Source organism: Malurus melanocephalus, unplaced genomic scaffold (genome assembly GCF_030028575.1).
Source record: "Malurus melanocephalus ecotype Western Australia unplaced genomic scaffold, MMel_1.1 scaffold_289, whole genome shotgun sequence".
Lineage (NCBI taxonomy): Eukaryota > Metazoa > Chordata > Aves > Passeriformes > Maluridae > Malurus > Malurus melanocephalus.
In genome coordinates, this window is record NW_026623521.1 from 505,787 (window position 1) to 526,624 (window position 20,838).

The 20,838-nt window shown below is 43.4% G+C and overlaps 1 protein-coding gene across 1 annotated transcript; it reads right to left on the minus strand.

The window, feature by feature from the left end:
- Positions 1-827: 827 nt before the first annotated feature.
- On the minus strand, positions 828-20,838 carry SCTR (secretin receptor). The gene is made up of 13 exons (XM_057376755.1): positions 20,243-20,838; positions 16,646-16,772; positions 13,851-13,961; positions 9,859-9,962; positions 9,433-9,530; positions 8,340-8,472; positions 7,375-7,528; positions 7,225-7,285; positions 6,630-6,699; positions 3,828-3,919; positions 3,601-3,739; positions 3,381-3,422; positions 828-2,379 (listed from the first exon to the last, which is right to left on the minus strand). The coding sequence occupies exons 1-13, from the start codon at positions 20,285-20,287 to the stop codon at positions 2,203-2,205; spliced, it is 1,353 nt and encodes a 450-aa protein (XP_057232738.1). The 5' UTR covers positions 20,288-20,838; the 3' UTR covers positions 828-2,202.

Genomic DNA, 20,838 nt, shown 5'->3' on the forward strand with positions numbered 1-20,838 from the left:
CTCCTCCCAATCTTGTGCTGGTCCTAACTATGCACTGCAGGGTTGAGCTCTTACACTGGCTYCTGGGAGAGCCAATAATTGCATCAGATCTAATTAATTGCATGTTATTTTATCTCTTAATCTGTATTTCTTCATTTATGCTGGAAGGAGGCACTTGCATTTAAAACGAACAGCTGCTTTGGCTTGAAGGATGAATGTTTAATTCTCAGACAGGGARCATACAAGTTGTTCCACCCTTCTTGCTCTCATTCATAGGCCAGAGAGAAAACTGAGTTTATGTTTTTTTGGAAGTAGCTGACTTGCTAAATGGACTGGGACAGAGTGAACCCCCGAGAAGTTCAGAGTCTCTGCTTGGCTTGGGTGAGTCAGCAAAAAGTGAGGTCTTTCCTTCCAACCTTCATGGAGGGGCTTTCACTTCTCCTTTGGTCATGGGACTGATCCTGCTTCTGTTCTCCCTTCTACTTGTTTTGGCTGACTTTTAAAGGACAAAGCCAGCTTGAAATCTTGCTCTTTCCAAAAATGTAAGTTTAAAGTTCTTCCTTGAATCACTTGCCAGTTTACAGCTTTACATCTCATTATCTTTTTCCTGGCCATAAAGAGGTTCAACTCTCCTACTGCTGGGTGACCAGCATGAGACAACAAAGGCAAGGCAAGCTGGAGCAGCCACGAAGCTCTCCCTGCTGCTGAGTGCCCTTCCTCTCCTGGCTGCTCTCCGTGTGCTGCTGCCTGCAGCACCTGCTGCACCAGGGAGGGTGTGGGAGAGCTGTCAGAACTGCCAGAGAAAAGAAGACTTTTTTTCCTGAATCTCAGAGTTTCCAACAGAGCTAACAGCACTCCAAAACCTGCTTCGATGCAGGTAATTTAATCTTGAATGTATCCTYTGAACTTCTCTGCGTGTTTGTCTTCTGATAAAAAGGCAGAAGCCTCCCATGTAGGTATTTGGTGTGAAGAAAAGCTCGCTGGAGCAGTTTTGGCAGAAGGGGTTGGGGAATGCTGCTCAGGCAGCATTTGACATGCCATGCATGTTTTGCCAATGTCTTGTCGGTGATCGGGAGGAGGGAGAAGTGATAAACACCATTTGCTTTCGGTTCAATCATCTTTGCCCTTGAAGAAACCCAGCCAAAAATGGCCCCAACTAGGAAATGCGGATACAAACTCAAGTAGGCGATTTGATTTCATTTGTCAGATTAATTATTTTATCCCTTTCCCATTCAAACCAGGGAAATTTGCTTAATTATGTCCTTAAGAACATAAAGCTGTGATAGCTCAGATATGYTTTGACAGCATATTACAGTGCACAGCCTTTCAGATTTCAGTACACTGAGGGACTGTGGACTCTTTAGAATTTTTTGGTTGCCATTATGGTATTCTTTTTCATAAGATAGCTCCTACTGTCCAGTTCAATTGAGTTTTAGGTGTCTCAAGAGCTTTCATTTCTTCCCTTCAAATAAAAGCTGGTCAAGTCACAAAGCTACAGACACAATAGGAATGAGCTATCCTACTGAAGTTTTTTTGGCCACCCTTGGAATATGGTGTAATAGCTTTTTTACCATTTCAAAAAGATACAAATATCCAAATTGGACCACCATTGTTTCCAAGGTTTAAAGAGACAAAGGACAAAAGCTGTTTGAACCTGCCACTGTCACTGGAGCAATGGATATGCAGTCAGAGAGGAAACTGGAGCTCAGCCATGCTTGATGTTSTCAGTGTCCATCATACATCACCACAACAGAAAAACTTTGAACCTTGATCAATTTTAGGGATTAATTAACTTTGCAATTCAAACCATGGACTGTGTTAGAGGATGGCATATAACCTTCACCATATAAAATTGAATATCCTCCCAGCTTTTGCTGCAGAGGAAATAGAGAACATCAAAAACTCACCAGCCTGGCTTAGCCTGGAATATGTTGGAGAGCCACATGAAAAGCAAAAGGTCACATTTAAGGTAGAAATAGCAGCAGGTGTAGAAAGAAACACGAATTACTGTGGCCAGAAACTCAAGGAAGAGCATAATATTTTGGCCCATTTTGCTTTGCAAAATAACCGTGGTGCTGCACAGGATATACACGAACATATGTGCTTCAAGAACTGTTGATCTACAGCCAAGTCCTGCTTTTGGGTACACACACAGAACTCACAGCTCAGTCCATGGGACTTCACCATGTGTATCTGAGCATGGAGGTATCCTCAGGTGCAGTGTTAAAGCACACTTGACCTTTGGAGGGTTTCTCTCCTGTGCTCTGSTGGGCTGGACCTCACCATCTGCATCTCTTGGGTCAAGACGCTTCCTCCGTTACTCGCTGAGGTGCTGAGCTGCTGACGCAAGTGTTTGCTTAAATACCACTGCCTCCATTTTCTCTGAACTTCCARCTGGACCTAGGTAGAAAGGTCACAAAATACTTAGTTCAGCTAGTTTGTCTTGGAGCCCTGCAMTGTGGAGAGCAGTGCAACAGGAGAAGGAGAGTGGGTTACCTTTGCCAAGGYGTGGGTTTATTGATTTAACCCCCAGTTTAAGGGGTTAGGGCAGGRCCTGTTTCTTGACACTTCTAGTGCTGCTGTTGCTGCAACCACACAATTTTCTATTTAACAGCAGGTGAAACTGTTCACAGAATCTAGCTGGCCTTAGGAAATGTTTGGTTTAGATTTTTCCAAATTTTAATTTTAGATATAAAAACAGGATATTTTGAAAGCAGATTTTCTTTTCAAAACAACTTTTTCTGAAACCTATTAAGAGACCAGCCAGGGTATTTCAAAATGTTCCTTCATTTAAAAGTGACTTTTTCTTCTTGGGCACTGGTTTGCTTTAATTTTTTTTTACCCCCTTCCAGTTATCTCTAGATCTTTGAGGTTTGTATAAAGTTTCCCCCTACCTTTGCCAGCAGCAGCATTTCAAAGTGCAAGTTCTAGCCCAGTAGCCTAGGAGTTATCATGCAACTGCAAAGTAAATGTTCCCTCTACCAAAAGCTTTACCTTATAAGAATCCTAATAAACATGGACTGGGTATAGCTTTTGATAAATTCCCTCCTAAGGATCGAGCAAATAAAACAGCCATGGATGGGATGATAGATAATGGTATCATACGTCAGGACCAGTCAGCTGTCAGTGTGAGTGTGAGAGAGATGGTGCTCCCACCCTCAGTTCCCAGACAGTAATAATGTTATCTGATTTATGAAAAGGTTGCAGTAGTTGAGAGGTAAAGTTTGCATCTAGCATGCAATTACCTAGGCTTGCCAGGTCTAGGAGGAATTTCACGAGTGATGTTAGGTAGCTGGGAAGAAAAAGCTCAAAATAAAACGTGTAATTCACTGGGGGATGTATCCCACTGATGGAGGCATGCTTCAGCAATAAAAAAAGAATGTTATACACACAAAACTCACCTCACCATTAAGAAAACAATAAAGTACAGCCACAACAAAGCCCTAAAAGATAAAAGAACCGTGGTCACAGAACTGTGGTTTCAGATTTTGAATGGGGATGAGGCATCTCAAGGGAAATCAGACAGCTTAGCTTTGCCATTGGAAACTCCAGTCTGTAGCAGAATTAYATGTTCTACTTATTTTTCTTATTTTAAAGAAATAATATCTTGTCAAATATTACCTGGAATGATCCAAGAGCCAATTCAAAAAACAGCTGAATTTCCATTGTGCCGCTGCTTGCATCCTCAGGGAAAAAAGCGAAGATGATGTAGTGGACCCCAAAGAGAGGGATGAGAAGGAGTGTTGACTTTGCAAGTCTCCTGAGAATGAAAGCAGAGGGAAAAGCTGGTGAAGAAGGAGCAAGAAATGCTTAGGTGGGGTTACTTAAAAGGAATATAAGGGACATACTTGTATTGGTTGAAATCACTGCTCCGTCTTTCAGGTGAACTGAGCTTCCTCATTAAAATTCTTAAAATGTTGACAAAGAGAATGAAGTTAATCTGAAAAAATAAAATAAAGTAAGAATGCAAAAGCAAATTTCATCAAATCCAGTATCCACTTAGGTAATTGCCAGGTATCAGCAAAGCCGGTTTGGGGGGTTTGGACAAAGCAGAGAGAATAAGAGGGGTTGGGGCTGGCCTGCATGTGTCTGTGTTCGCATCCCAGTCCCTGTTCCTGCCTTTTCAGCCTGCCTGACCACCCTGGGCTTGGCTTTCTGCTTTCCCTGCTGGTTTGCTGCGGCTTTAGTTATTTGCGGGGTTTATTATCCAGGGAAATCACCAAAGGGCAGGGAGAGCAGGTTTGATCCCTTCTGGTTGTGGGGTTCTGATGGCCTCTGCAGGGCAGGGAGACCAGGTTTGATGCTTTCTGGTTATGGGGTTCTGACAGCCTCGGTGCAGTCTGGCCTTGCTTTGGATGCCAGCAAAGGGGCAGCACTGGAGCTATCATTTGCTAACTGGGGCTGCAAGTGCTGTTTTTTCCCTACCAAAAAGATTCAGTGTGGTTTGAGATCACAAGGCAAAGCAGTTAAAAGTGGGGAAAGAGTCGACAATGGAGTTCATCCTTTTGCATTTCCCTGCTTCTCGAAGGGTGGGTATCAGATAAAAATGCTGATCTGTTCAGTTTGGGTGCAGATGAGGCAATCGCTGTTTCTGCTCGTTTGACCCTCAGGCAAAGTGGGAGTTGCAGGGGGGGCAGAGCCGCCTGAGCGTGTCTGTGTGTCCGTCCTGCGGCCAGAGCTTTGTGCCCCATGGGGAGAGACCTCGGGCTGATCTGCYCTTGGCTTGCACAGCCTGCAGCCCTGCACCCCTTTTGCAACACCCTGCACATGGGCAAGCTGTTAACCCTTCCCTGTGCCTGAAACACCATTAGAGAAATCCATCTTTTTCATGGTGGTTCGTAGGTGCCTGTGGGCATTGGAGCAGGGATCTGGTATTGGTGGGTTTCCCCAGAAGAAGCAGTCAGCTGGAGATGGGACTGGCACAGGAAATCCCTGAGTTCTCTGAAGTTACTGGATGGAAAGCRAGTAACTGTGGCCGCTGAGAGAGTTTGGAGAGGACTGGAAGTTTGGGGAAGATGGGGAGGAAAGGAGTAGAACTGGGAAGAGCTAGAGGTGGAGAGCAGAAAAGGAAAGAAATATTTCGGGGTGGTGSGAAGGTTCAGATCTGGCTGTCCTGAGGTTTTTAACCCATTAGGCCAGGGACGAGCCGTGCAGGCTGAGCAGGACTTGTCACTCATTAAAACCTCAGGGGAAGGGGGAGCGGTGGGATTCCTGCCGGGAGGAATTGCCCTCGGGCAGCGCAGGAATGAGCGTGAGCCTGGGAGCACAAAGGTGTTTATCGGAGCTGATTTTCTGCTCTTTGAACTGCTGAGGGCTGTGAGGAATACGGAGATTAWATCTGGGTTCTTAAGATCTGGTGGTTTGTTTGGTTATGGGCTTGAGTAAAGCCTCTTTTGGGTAAAACCTGCAGAGTCATGCTGGCAGCTTCTGTCTTCAGTGGCTTAACTAGGCAGGATCAGCATTCTGAGGACACTTGGAAGGCAATAGCAGGTGGGGCCACCAAATGATAAACTAAGATTGTGCTTTTTGTCTTGCAGAATGCCTGGGTCTTGTTGGCTTTCAAATACTGCTGAGTGGCTCCTAGCATGAGCACTATTTTTCTTTTCATAAAGAAAAATAAATGCCATGGCCTCTTTAAGCTGATTCCAAATCACTTGTGCAGTCTGCTGCATGCCTTGGGGGGATGGAGGATTGCTCACTGGTCAATGGGAGCAGAGCTTTACCCACCATCTTTGCCGCCTGGGTTTCTGAGAGCGTGTAAATGTTGCCATTTGTGCGTTGCAAACCTTATGGTTCTTATTGGAAATGTGAAAATCTCAACCAGCTTTTGGGATCTCATTTGCAGTGTCAGCAGGTTACTTGGGAGTAACCAGCAGYTCACGTTCTGGACTAGGGTTTCAGACAGGTCGTTGCAGCATGGTCTGACCCAGGGCATCTCCATCGGGCACAACAACTATCCCAAGCAGCAGCTCCAACCCCTTGGTGCCTAAGGCTCTGAAGGAGAGAASCAGCAAATGCTCAAAACACTGAGTATGACATGCTGAGTATGACATGCACAAAACAGCCCTTGTCATCACTACTGCCTTGCACTGGGCAGGCTCACGCTGTGTTTCAATGCCTGTGCCTTAATTCACTGAGCAGTGCCTCAGTGCTGTCCACTAATACRTGGTGTGTGCAGCCTGTGAGCTGCTTTCATTCCTGAAAACAAAAGCCAGTGGTCATGTAGGGCAAGTTGGTTTTGGCTTTGCTGAGAGAAGCATTGACCGGCAGACACAAAAGTAATTGTACTGAAATGTACAGCCACTCGTTTCTCCTCTGGAGTTTTCCTTGAAACAGTCCAAAACAAGCTTCCACAAACCAGCCAAGTTCATTTSAAATCAACAGGATGTGGAAACCTGATCTTATTCAGGCTCTTGCTTCTTGGGAGGACACTCTAGCTTTCCTTGTGAAYCTAGCTTTGGGGCATTAGTTACTGACTAAGTCCTGCTGAGCAGAAGTTGCTTAAGCGGTAACTCATGGGTCACACCAGTTCAGACACATGTCTGAGATCAGTTCATTAACACACTTCTAAAGCATGTTGAGTAGATGAGCTCTGACTTCACAGTATTTGAAAATACACTTTGAATTGGCTTGTCCCAGAAAATACCTACAAAAATAGACAAAACTATGGGGCCTCTAATGATCCACCAGGTATTGGCATCCGTGTTAATGTCCCAACACCTGTAAAAATAGAAGACAAGGTGCAGTCAGTTATCAAAACATTGGTGTCTTTTCAAACAGGTTTAGTCTGTTTTGTATCTCACATAGGCCCCATTCTCTTCTCTATAAAACCAATTTCCTGTTCTCACTTAGTGGTGCAACGTGTCTGACAGGAAACAGCCCACCTGCAATGGACAGAAATATGTCCTTCCCTTAAAGTACAAACACTGTTCAAAATTTTGAAAGCGAAAAGAGAAAGAAATGAAGATTCACCATTCAGAAAGTCAGACACAGATATTAAAATCATCCTGGGCTGAAGTCATACCTGAAGTCTACGGCCTACCCCTGAAAATGCTCAAATGGCATTGGAATTTTCTTCTCAGGCGGCTCAGCTGTACCTCTACTCACACCCACACTAGGATCCAGGCTCCCACCACAGCAGGACATGGGTTGATTTACTTGCTGCTAGCAATTAGAAATGAGCAGAAACTCATGGAACAGCCAGCATAGGTGCTGTATGCCAGCTTCAACCCCCATACCACCTACCCAATATTTTCATGGAGTTGCCTTGCAGTCGCCCATGCAGCCACAAACACTGTTGGGGCACCTGGAATTGGAAAAACCAGTTACTGCTTCACGAGTCCATCCCAAAGGCAGAAAAAACATAGTTATTCTTACGGAAGAGGGAAGCAGTACCCCATCCAAGGGCRATGAACCACCAGAGGAACTTCCTTTCCGAGAAGAAAGAAATCACCAGGAGAGTATGGAGGTACAGCCCCTCCACGAGGAGCCAGCTGTAGTTAGACATGATGCAATACTGAAAGAAGACCATGGTGAGCTTGCAGCCAACCTGAGGAAAGAGAGGATAATTAGCTCCTGCCTGGGTTTGTGTCTACCTTCTAACAGAAAGAGTGAGCTGTAAATTAATCTTGGCAAATAGAGATTTTATAGCAATTAGGGGACTAAATGGGTGTCCTCSAGACAGGCATTCACATGACAAGAAAGCAGAGCTGGCACTCCTAAATGCATTAATCAACTGCCTCACTAGAAGAACTGAATGTGTCATGGACACATGGATTCAAGTTACTGTCTCAGGGGAATTTCACTATTACTACTTTCTTAGTACCAGTAACACTAGTGTCACTTTATAGTAGCATGTGAATGAATCTTTTTTTTCCCAAGAAAAGCAGTTGATAAAGACAAACTAAAATRTTCTCAAAATGTTATTTTTCTGCARCACAAGTCCAGCMAAATCAGTGRGGTAAAASAAAACAAGSCTATTTTTGYTACTCTCCCTAATTCTCATCTTTTAGCTTAAAGCATTGACCATCATCTCCAGTGTTGCTCACCCCTCCCTCCTCACTCCCAAATTTTTGAAATATTTTTCTGACAATAAAAAGAAAAAGGCAAAAACATTTCAAAATTTGGTAGGTTGCTGCAAGTTGAGTGCAAGCCCATATCTACTATATCAGGTCTCACACTGCAGTAAGTCAGCAATATTTAATATGTTCTCAGAAAGGGGCAGAGCATACCTCTCTTCTCCCATAACCCTTCATCACTAATATAAAGCTGGGATGGAGATTTCCTTCCCTGTACACTAGATCCTATAGGAACCTGCTGGGAAGYTGAGGGGTGGAGCAAGCTGGCAGGCAGGGGGTTACCGTGTACGCCCCACAGTAATTTATRTCTTCAGAAGAAAACAAAACAGCATCCTTGATGAAGTTGGAAGAGGCTCGCAGAATGAACGACGTGAAGAGATGCATGTGGATATAGTTCCTTGTGCAGCGAAGTCTTCTGCAGAAAAAAGAGAGAGAGAACCAGTGAAGTGACATTCCTCACCGATGTAGGGAGCCTGTGGCTGTAAACAGCAGGTTTCAATCCTTATTAGTGCTAAATTGACAAATGTTGTTCTGTCTGTGAAAGGAAGACTAATGCATCTCCCAAATGAAATAATCTAGAGAAGACCTTAAAAGCTACAGTCACATCTGCTCCTCTCAGGTACTAAAACAAACTGAACTTTGCCAGGAAAATTGTGATTTCATGCCAATATGCTTGTTCTAGCATCCCTCCCTCCTTTCTGGAGTAACATGAACCCAAAGTTTTTTTTCACACCTGGATGAATTTATTTATTCTGCCAGCACAGTGCACTTGTGCCTGCAGTGTTTTCTGTATKAAATCTCTACATAATCTGTGTCCAGAGGCTATGCAGCCTGAATATAAATTTGCAGAGTAGTTGGGTTTCCTTTTGCCCAGAGGTGTGTCCCTGACATTTACTGTAAGGAAAATTAATTTCACTGAATAAGCAGCACAGTACAAATTCCAGGTTACAGGGATGAGTGAAGATAAGCTGACTGTCACATTGCTCATAGAAACCTGAAACACCTTGCCAGAAGTCAGATCAGTGGCACKTAAAACAAAGTTTTAGCCACAGTCTCAAGTGGGAAAAAGTGCAGCAGGAGAAAGATACTCTGTCCAAGGGGTACTGAAATCCAGGGAAGACCTCAGCAGGGAGTTGGAGCAAATGCCATTTGCAACATGAATCCAGCTACAGTTTGGAAAGGAGAGCACAATGTAATGAGCAACCCTTATATTTTCTGGGAGACAAGACTTAGAGATAAATTTTGTCACCGATTTCTATTAAGATTTTCAGAAATCATTCAATTTTTTTATTTGCCCTGAGAGTAAATAGAAGGATTTTTGTCAGCTGAGATGACCAGAAGTCCTGACCAAATACAGACCAGAGATGCTTCTCACCTAAAGGAGGCCAAGACCACTAAGGCAATTGTCAGTGTCACAAGAGAGGTGCAGTATCCGATGGTGTACATGATCTTCAAGGTCATGAAATAGGAACGCTGCAGGGGAAACATGTAATTACAATTACACCTTTACCTTGTCTGTCTGRTAGACATCAGCCCACATGTATTAAATACATTAAATGTATTTAATGAACACATTAAAAAAAAAAAAGCTACTGAAAGCTACTGAAAGCTACATAAAAGCTACTGAAATTTCAGTCTGAGCAACCTATTCTGATCATTTGCAGGAAGCATTCATGGTGAAAACCACCAACAGCAACAGCCACACCTGAGTTAAATCACAACCTCAGCCAATCTCTCCTTAACATGTTTTTCCCCAGGGCCCCAGATCAGCAGATCTGTGGTCGTGGCATTTCAGACTCACTCTGGCCTCGTTGGTTGTGTCGTTGACATTGTAGCCACAAGCAATGTCAGGTCTCGGGTATGGGTCTGACCAGCCCTCACTCGTGCAGTTTCGGTACACAAAACCTGTGTGGTGACAATAAAAAAAGACAGAACGGGGTATGACCATTTCCWGTTGTATCTTTGTTGTCCTCAGGGTTCAGTCACCATGCAGGGCTGCTCCAGGAGCCAGGAGAGTGCGTTCCCCAGGCAGTGCACTCTGCATAGCTGGAGGCGAAATGCAGCTGAGCTAATTCTGTTGATACTTGCCCAGGGTACTTTTGTGGGTCATAATATTGTTTGCCCACTCAGRGATGACTGTGATGAATGTGTTTTTATTAATTGCAACATAAATAATACTGTCCAGTACATCTGGTGTTTCTTGGCCACTATTCCAAGATCAGCAAACACATGACTTGCTCTATCACAGATTCAAACTCGGTGCAAACCTGATACTCTGCTGAATGCTCCCTCCTCCTTGCTGTGGTTTGTCATGCTCCAAATAGAACACAAAACTGTAGATGATCACAGATTTTTGGTAAGATTTAAATGAAAACTAAAAATCTTTTCCCCACACTGGACATTATTTTACATGGTTGATTTCCTTGCTTACTTGCATATTAAAGGTTAGGAGGAAATTCCCCTCACTTAAGTTCAACTTCTGGAAAGCTGGATACTTGCATCCAACTGTGTCCCTTGTGGCTGTCTTCAGAGAAAAATAGGCATTTGCAGAATTCAACTCATTTCTCGGACTGGTATCCGCAGAGGGCAGTTTGCCTGACCCTCTTCTGCTGGGATGTCTGACTTTTAGACTCCTAAAGCTGAGCAGGATGAATACCCACGAGCTGCACATGATTCAATAGGATAGTTTTGAGCTTGCCATATTAATGTTTGGCCGAAAAGTGGAAGTGGGAAGCCATGCCCTACACCCCTTACAATCTCACTGGAAGAAAATAATTCAGTAGGTTATGTGCTGAAGAGGAGAGAAACTTTTGCAAAGAAGTAAAACCACTGCCCACTGTCCTAAGCATATTGATCGGTCAGGTAAGAGCCATACTTTAGAACATGGACTGAAATGCTGGCTTTGTTGTAGTCGTGGCAATGTCAGCAGAGCCTTAGAGGGGCATGAAATCAGCAGTCCTTCTTMGTACAAACCTTGCCAGAGGGTGCCACAAAAATTTTTTGCCCACACATTTAGCCATGAGGGTTTCAGGGTATCTGGCTCTTGCAAAACATCCCTGCAGTGTTGAGGGAACAGAGGGAGCTGCATGTGCAGCAGTGTTTGGCAATGGTTTATCCTCTTTGGAGCCCTGCTGGAATTGTCAGGACAGTCAGGGCTCCTGCTTCCTCTGGGCTAATRCTGGTGACCTGACAGCATGTCTGCACTTGATTTGAACTCACCTCTGTAAACCTGCAAGGCACAGCAAACATGCTGAGAACCCCGAGTGGGAAGAGCTCTGGGTGTGTCCTTACCAGACTATTATTCTGCTGCTTTTTTGAACATCTTGTTCCAGCTTAGCATCTTTGAAAGGGCCAGCCTTGCTTTACAAGCCAGGTTTTCYATGCCTTGCTGCAGTGAAGCAACAACAGGAAAGAAACAGCTCTCTCCCCAGCCTACCTTGGCACCCAGCAAGGGGGTGGAGTGGTGGCAGATTGTCCTCTCCTTCAGCTGTTCAACTATTAAGACACACTTACTTAACTCGGAGCAAAGCTTGTAAACATGCCTGTGACTGTTTGGTGCCCGAGGCTGTCAAAGCAGCTCAGACAAGAAGAGGTGACTCTGTTGGTATGCCCATGCTATTGTGTTATATACCAAGCACGGGGCATCGTGTCTGGCACATTGTATGGATGGACCTGAGGAAAATTGTAACGATGGAGGAAAATTGTAACAATGTTCCTTGTTTAGGGGTGGCACACACACTGGGGAAACTGCAGCATGCTCCACTCAGAGCAGACAGGGGGTCTGCAGTCTGTCTAAGGTTTGGGTTTGGTGTTTACTGGTACTTGGCAATTGCCTAGGCAAGAAGGAACTYTGGCTAAAGGGATGGCTGTGGATGGAACTGGGACCATCTGATGTGGACTGTGCCTCTGAATCCTCACGATTGTCACACCTTCCTTCATTCCTTGCCTGAGACACCATGGTCAGTTCTGTGACTTGGACTTAGTTCCAGATAATTTTGTTTCTTTGGTCTGCTATGTAGAAAGGGACCAGACAGTCTGGGCTGCAGTTGCAGATCTGGATGTCAGCACAGAGAGCAGAGTTTGGGCMGAGCACGGAGACATCCACATAGCTTAACATACGGGCCTTTGGCATTTGTGGCTGCCCATCTGCTTTGTAAGTGGTGAGCAGAGAAACCTTTTGCTTTTCTTTTRAAGAGAGATTTTTGTTTTCCTTTTTCAAAATTGTTTCAAGCAGAGCAGTGACTGTAGCTGTAAATAAACTCAGGAGTCACAAGCCAACCATAGTATAAAATCAAAGAAGAATGTGGCCATGAGAATGAGGTTAAACGATTGCTGACTTTGACCCAAAATGCCAGAGGCAGAGACTGAAATAAGRTGCAAATGATGACGGACCAAGTCTAGGAGCTCTGTTTTGAACACTGTCACTTTGATTATTGTTTATCAGCTTCTTGATAAGGAGGGCAACTAAAGTTTAAGCTAAAAGACTATYTCCAAGATAAGGCAGTGAACATTTGAGATGTCATAATGACCTTTGGATGTACAAATTCCTGCTTTCGTCCTCGGTGAGAAGGCCAGAGGCAGGGAGCAGTTCCCTCTAGTGGCTGCACCAGCAGCGATTTCAATTACTGCATTTAAGGGCCGGGATCACTATGCTGAAGATTTGTAAGTGGATGCCAGATGGATAGTTACTTCAGCGTTCTATGCCTTTGTGTAGTTTATCCTTTGGCTTCAAACCAGATTAAAGGGCTCAAAGGGCAGATAATGTTTGTGTGTACAGAAAGTAGCATGGTTTTTATTTTAATCTGAGTGGCTCATGTCTGATTTCATTTAAAGGGCACTAAGTGCTTCTCCTCTGAGTTATGTAATCTTTATTAGACAATCTAATACTTTGTCTCCTGTTCCTCCCTTCATAAAATGAATCTGTCTGCTTTCCTGTAAGTACTGGACCTCATTAATCTGTGCCCTATAACTGAAGAATGCAAAACCCTCTTCTGATTTGAATCATTAACTCCCTAAAGAGAAATGCAAACACATTTCTTAGGCATTACTGAAAAGCAGAAATGAACAGAAAGCAAACTTACTTAATAGCTCATGATTATTGTAGCCTACTGGGAATAAATTTCACTTCCTTTCTATCTTAGAAATCCCAGAAAAAGGACAACAAGCATTACTTGTGCTCACCCCTGTTTGAGCTAGATGTTCRGTGAGCCATGAAACCTGAGTTTCAATGAGTTTGTGCCTCTTCTGTGGATCCTGTCACAGGCAAGAGAGAAATCCCCAGTGCAGATTTCCTCTTGATGAAGGCAAAAAAKGGGATCTTCTCTGCCTACCTAGCTGGCTGTTTTGCCAGAGCTGGTGTGAACCTAAAGATGTGTGAAGTTTTGTCCCCATCAAGCTCATCTGGGATCAGCTACTGGCTCTAGGAGTTACTGAAAGGGGAAAGACAGAAGTAAACACAGAACTGAGTGGAGAAAACTCTTTTCCTTAAGAAACCATGCTAAAAAAGCTGCTTTTCAGGATAGCATTTACTTCCTGCACTTTTTTTGCACTCAGCTAGAAAAAATAAACACTTTAAAGATTCCACCATTTTAATTCCAGGCTTTTCCATGTTTATCTTAGTATTGGAAACAAGATGCTAAGTAAAAAACTGCTTTAAAAGAAGGAGGGGAAAAATTTCATTTCAAGTTTGGACCTGAGAGTGGCATTTTTGTAAATAAATAAAAATCAAAGTGTTTAATAAATAAATGGTCAATAAAAAATAACTGGGCAAGAAAAACACCATTTTAGCATTACCTTTTTTCCCAGTCAGCATCTGGAAGAATTCAGGGCAGTGAGCATTGACAGTCTGTCCCACAGTGGATGAAGGCCAGCAACTCATGTTATCCCACATTCCAGCACATCTGCCTGGGGGAACAACAAGGAAATACCATACAGCATCTCTCAGTGATGTAACACCATGAAACTTCTTCCAGCAATGAAACACTGGGAGACATCTCCAAACCACACAACACCATGAAACATCTCCCACAGACCTAGGCAGCTACAGGAATRAAGATGCTCAGTGCTCTGAAAAGCAAGCTGGATGAGACAGAGCAAATCCTGCTGAGATCTGTAGGATGGAGCAAGTCCTGATTGCTTCACACCAGCCCTAGAAAGCTCCAGACCTGTCCCATTCTGCTCCTTGACTCTGATGGTCTCTACTGGACACACAAAGAGTAACTTGAGTCACTGTGAACTTTGTTTCAGGCCCTTGGCTACCCATCTGTTTGCTGGTAACTACTGAACAACCCTGGAAAGATCAAGGAAATCAGATGGGAATTTTTCTACTTACTTTCAGTTTTTCTAAAGTTTTCACTATGAGTCGTCCTAAGGTTTTCCTTACATAACATTMTTGTAAAAGGGAAAAAATGCAACTAGATGACCCTGCTTGAGCAGGGAGGTTGGACCAGATGACCCACTGGTCCCTTCCAGTCACACCCATTCTGTGATTCTGTGACTAGGAGTTTATGATGATACTTAAACAAGACGTTTTAAATTACAGAATATTCTGGGTTGCAAGGAACCCACAAGGAGAGTACAATTCCTAAGTGCATGGCCCATTTGGGGATCACACCTACAAYCTAGRCATTATTRGCACCATGCTCCAGCCAACTGAGCTAAACTCATCAYACCAGGGAAAGGAAAAAAAGGAACAGCATCCATGTCACCCTTTTGTCACCATAAATGTAAGTCACTATGCCAARGCTGTGCTGAATAATGAATGAATAATGCCAACAGACTCACTGAGCTTGGCTGCCCACACTCACCCKGTTTCCTTCAGTGAGGTGCAAGGGATGCTTATTTTAAGGATGGGCTTGTCATGGTCCTCTCTCTCAGTCAGGGAGAAAGAGAGACTTTCCAGCTGCACCCTCAGCTTGGCTGTGTTGCCTTCTGGCAGGGCTGGTAAAGATGCATCAGGGAGATGATTTGATGGTCAATGGAGCACAGCATGATGGTGATCCCTACTTAGATAYCTTGCTTAGGTGCTGGAGGCTGTCATGGATTTATTTATTAGTGGAGAAGGCCTACATTTGATGTTCTTTGTACCACAGAGAAACTGCAATCCTGCCCTTTCTTATTTTACTCTTCTCAGTTGAAATCATCCAGGCTCATTCCCTTTTGCCTCCACTCACTGTCAATGATTTTAGCACAGCCTTTTTTGTGGTTTCTGTAACATAACAGGGGAAAAAAATGGCCACTGGGGCATGTCAGGGCTGCCCTGTGCCTGCTGTATCCRGACGTGTGCCGTCTGCCCTGTGTGCTCCCTGAAAGCTGAGGGGAGGAAGTGCTGACCAAGCATTCTCCTCAACAACCTCATGCTTTATAAGGCCAACCTCCACTAGCCTGACAAAAATATTTGCATTTCTATAAATGCATTGATTTCCTCCTGCACAACAGTCCTTGTGCCTGAAAATACAGAGCTGTTCACAGCCAGGGCGGCACCTCAGCTSTGGTGTCCTCCCTCTGCCAATGTTTATAAGTCTTGGTAAGGACTTAATTCAAAGCAAAAGTTTCAAGACAAGCAAAACTTCACCTTGAGTGGTATTTATGACTTAACGTGCTGCATTGYTTGGTTTATCAAACCTTCATGCCAACATCACAGGCATAAAATCTCCAAATCAGATTCAGTGCACAGCAAAAACTGGCCAAGGAAGGCTTTGAAACTAAGAAAACACCTTAACTCTAGCTTCACATGGTGGCCTATCTGTGGCCAGGATAGTCTGCACGCCACACATCTCATGGGAACTCCTTCCTTTTGCATGCTGGTGAGGACTTTGCCCACCTCAAGGTCCAGAAGCCATTCAGTCTGTCAGATGCTGTGAGTGACACAACCCCATCCTCAGTGGTGACGGCTGGTCACACACCAAAAATAGTCACATATGTTGCCTACACCCAATGTTCTCTCTGAGGTGCTGACCCAGCAGCTGCCTGGGGGAACTAACACTCARTTCACAGACAAGGTTTAATAATCTCTTGCACATGACCCCAGCTGCTCAGCTGTGAAAGCAAAGCTGTCTACATGATGAAGACTCAGTACTACAACTTTCCCAGGCCAAAAACCTCTTTCCTATGATGCTAAATCCTCACTGAAAGTTGAGAACTCTGTTGGGAGACAGTAACTTAGAGCAAGGAGGAWGCCATGAGGACCTTCAAGCCATGTGATTGAAATGTTGGCTGCTGGTCTTCATTGATTTTTAAGGCAAAAATAGTTAAGTAAATTTGCACTTGCTGGGGTGACTTTTTAAATTATCCTTGTCCAAGAAGAGATGATTGCAATTTGCAAGATTTTGTTGCTGGTGTATTCCCTAGTTGTGAGGATTGCAGTCGAGCAACCGGGTTAGGAGGCTCCCATAAATCTTCCTGTCACAGTATGGTCAAAATCCCACTTTCAAAGCCTGGTAACACATCTTACCTGTTTTTCTGTTCCTAAAGAAGAAATATCTACAAAGGGCATGCCTCCTATGGGAAGGGATGTGGGGATATCTGAGTTTGAGGCACCCATCTCATGTGAGAGCARCTTTTATCATGTGCATTTGTTCAGCCTTTACCTGAGCTCAGGAGCAGATCATTTTCAGTCGTTCTGTTCCTTGCCTCCAGGGAAAGAGTCTCCACACACTTTTCTTCCTCCCTTTTCAGGACGCTSAGAAGGTCACAGACAGGTGGAATAGCTTTGATCTACAAATTTTAAAAGCAGTGGAATCACTTCTTTGCTTAAAACTTATAAAATGTCAACAGAATTTACCCTTATAATGCTCACATTCTTCACGCAAATCTATCAATTGATTGTGGGCAAYCTTTCCTTGAAATATAGACAATTTCCTTGAAACACAATTTTCCCAATTAAGTCTACATTTTTGTAGTAACAGCAGGTGAGCACAGACTGAGTTTCTGTCTTCTCCCTTTTKCTGACATTACTGACATTGAGAAAAATGTGTTATTCTGCTAAATTAAATACATGAGAGAATGCTCTTCCAAAAGACTGYGGAAACAACCAGGACACTGCTGGAGTCTCTTAGAGTAACAGAGAATTAATCACTCACCCCAGCAGTGTTAAACCGTACACCTGTCAGGTCATTTTCCTGGGCACAAGTGATCCAAATATGCCCACTGGTTGCAGACCATCCAAGCCTTTTTCACTGCTACCATCTGGTAGCTGCAGGAGCCCACCTGAAAGCCGAACCTCACCCAGATTTTTGTGAGAACCTAGATGCTAATTTGTCCTAAGGTCATTTTCTCATCTTCCCATCCTTCTTTCTCATTAAACCATGTGGAAATGTTAGTGTTTGCTCAATTCTGATGTAGCAATTGAATGTGTGTTTATGTTTTATGCAGCTGGATCAAAATGAGTGAGAAGAACAAACAGCTACAGACCATTAAAATGGCATGTATTGAAAATCATTGCAAAATTATTTGCAGAACAAGGTGTCAATAATTACGTCATTCAGGAAAAGAAAAGTACTWTTACCCATTCTATTATTTTACCAGTGTCTATTCCTTTTGACACAAGAAACCWAAATATAAGTGGATTTCCATTATAACAAATGAGAAAATTTCTCTCTCATGGATAACCCCAAAATCTCTATAAATTCTCACTATGGAACTTTTATGTACACAAATATATAAATGCATATRTATGTATTCCTATATTGAAGACATTAAAAGCCATTCATCAGGCTCTATTAGTTGAAAAGTATCAGATAGAATTTTTTAATGTTCTTTGTTCAGGAAAGTTAACCCAGGAGCATCACATTACTGCTCAACCTAATAAATCTTTTAGCATTGCTGATCACTTTCAGATTAGATTTGGGAGAAAGAACAATCCCTGAAAACCTTGTAATGAGAACAATAACTTTTCTACAATTAAATTTTGGCATACCAGACATTAGAGACTATATTASCACTATTTTGGCTGGAAATTTTTTGAGTATTGTATATCTGAGCAAAGAATGATCTTTTCAGAAGTGTATCATACCTCATCTAAATGGTCTGCTATATTTGTATTTGTATGTTATGAAATAAATAAACTGGAAACCATTTGGTTTAGCACAATGCAATTGATTTTCTAGAATCACACATGCAAAGATTTCATATGAAAGAAACTGTCTCCTGATGCCAGGATTTGAATGTTGCACATTTGAAGTGGCCAACATAACCAGTCTGGTTTGCATATGGGTTGTTAAAATGATACTGAACATATGCAAAAATAAATGTTATGAATCATGTTAACAATGATCTCAAGAACAGGGGGATATTTTATCTTAAATAAGCCTCTACATTGTGTGGGCACTGATTTCTTTTAACAAATGTGGGTCCCAAGAAAGTTTTTGTTTTAGAAATATTTAAATTCTGTGTTATTTCTTTATGGCTGGAATGAGGCCACACACTTTTAGCACAACCAGTTGTGAAGACCACCCTGATGATCTGATGCAGCATTACTTTCTTACCTTAAATGTCTTGTTCAAGCAGGAGTACATCACAGGTAATGCCTCACAATTACTGTTTTACCCCACAAAGTGATGTCCACCCTATTCTTGTAATCAGTTGGATACCCCTGCCTGGTAATAGATGTGCAGCCAACAGGCTTTTGAGCCCAGGGAAAGTAGAGAACCTCCAGGTGCTGATTCAAAGACCTTGTTTTCCACCAACACTGTTCCTGTGCCATTCTTTACCAACGCTGGCATCCGACAGAGCAGGCTGGGTGCGAGCGCACGGATGTTTGCGGAGCGATGCGAAATCCGCTTCCCATGCTATGGCCGGATAACCCCACTCTGCCACCAGCTGTGCTCAGTCTCACTCGTGTTTACCATCCACAAGTGGGAGCGAACAGCCTGCCCCTGCTGCTTGAGAACGAGCAGGAAAAGGGGCTTCTCTACGTGCGGTTTCCATGTCTCTTCCTAAACAGTTCCCTGAAACAGTTTTGATCTCCTCTACACTTTACAAGCTAYTAAAAGGATAATTAACTCTATCCCAACCAAAACCAGGACAGAGARCAAGACAYTCTCATTTTTTKTTTTTTAAGACAAGATACCMAACCCATTCCAAAGAGAGATAGCTGTGATAAATAGATCTCCAGAATGGGCAAAAAGCTGCAGTTTGTAACGTTGATAACAACAGCCAACGCAATTTTTAAAGTGTGAAATGAATGGATCTAAACACTATTCAGAATTCTSAGCCACTTCATTTTAAAATAAGTGGTTTTAGTTTAATGATAAGATTTCAAGAACAAAAGATGCCTGGCAAAATCGTAATAGGTATTTTGAAAGATTAGAAGAACCAATAGAAGGAGGTGCTCTTGGGGACACCCTGAGCAATGACATCTGTTTACAGACCTTTAGATAGTACTAAGAATAAGGAACCAAAATTACAAGAAATCCAATACAGCCACTATTTTTATTGCAGAAGATGATCAAAAGGCAAAAGGTTTGAAGATTGTGTTCACTCTGCAATTAAAATGCCTAGGCAGAGCTCAGATTTTCTTACAGCTGGAACCAAATCCCCTGCTGGGACAAATAAACTGATTTTTCAATTAGTTGCAATGAAAAAATAATTTCATCCTTCCCTAACTTCTCATACCCAAGCTGAACATATCTCACCCCTTGTTTTATRTGCCTTCCAAATCTGAATAAGCTGACCAGCACGTGAAGATCATACCCCGGGTTCCACTCTCCTTCCTGATCCAAGTGCCTGGAGCTTGAGCTGCATAAATCTCAGTAATGCTAAAAAAACACCCCAAACTTTGTGGTTTAAACACTGCTTCACATTCCCTCAATCAGAGTCCAGGGAGGCATTGCTTGACATGGTCATTGTCCCTTAAGGGATCGATTGCTGGTATGAAAATCAGTGAAACTTCTCTAAACTTCTCTAATCAAATCTTTTCTCCTTCATCGCAGCACCTGCTGTGTTTGCCAAAGCAGGTTAGTAACACTGCTGTCTTTATTCAGGTGGGGAAACTGAGGCATCCAGCACCTAGTCATCTGGCCACTGTCAATTAGTGCAGGAAGCAGCAGAAACAAGAATAAAATTTAAAATTCCATCTACACAGATCTTTTAAAACAGGGACACCACAACTTCATGGAATAGAGGTGCAGTTATTCAGACAACATGTGATTCCATGCAGATGGGAATAAATGGATCTGAGCACCTACCGGGACAGTTGAAATCCAGAAGAAGATCACCCAGATGGTCCACATAGTCAATCACAGTCTGTTYTCTTCATCCCTCAAGCATCAGAGCTCTGTTTGTATGCTCTCCAGTGTGGCTCCTTGATATTTTCACTTCATTCTTTTCCYTCCTTGCTGTTTTCCCTTCCCAGCTTTGACTATTCTTAGCCAATGTTTCTCTCCAGCTGCTGAGCTCTAGAGAGCATCAACAGTGACAGGACCCCCCCCTCCCGTCCACCCTGCAAGCTCYCCTCCTCCTCTGCAGAAGCGCCCTGTCCCAAGAATTACAGCACCTCTCTCGAGCATGTTCCTACTGTYGTCTGCCTCTCTTCCTGGCTATTATTCACTGTTATCGATGGGTGTCGCTGGGGAATGATCATTCCTCATGCTCCCACGATAAGGGAACAAGCAGGACTCCCGTGGAAGATGTCAGCCCCACAATGGCAGGGGCAATCAATCAAGGGGAAGTACAGCCCTGGAATAAGTGCTCTGCTGAGAAACCGAGTTGGAGGAATGTGATTCAGGCTGCCTGCCGTGCTTCTGCTCTCACAGCTCTGCACATGCTTCCCACAGGGAGCACA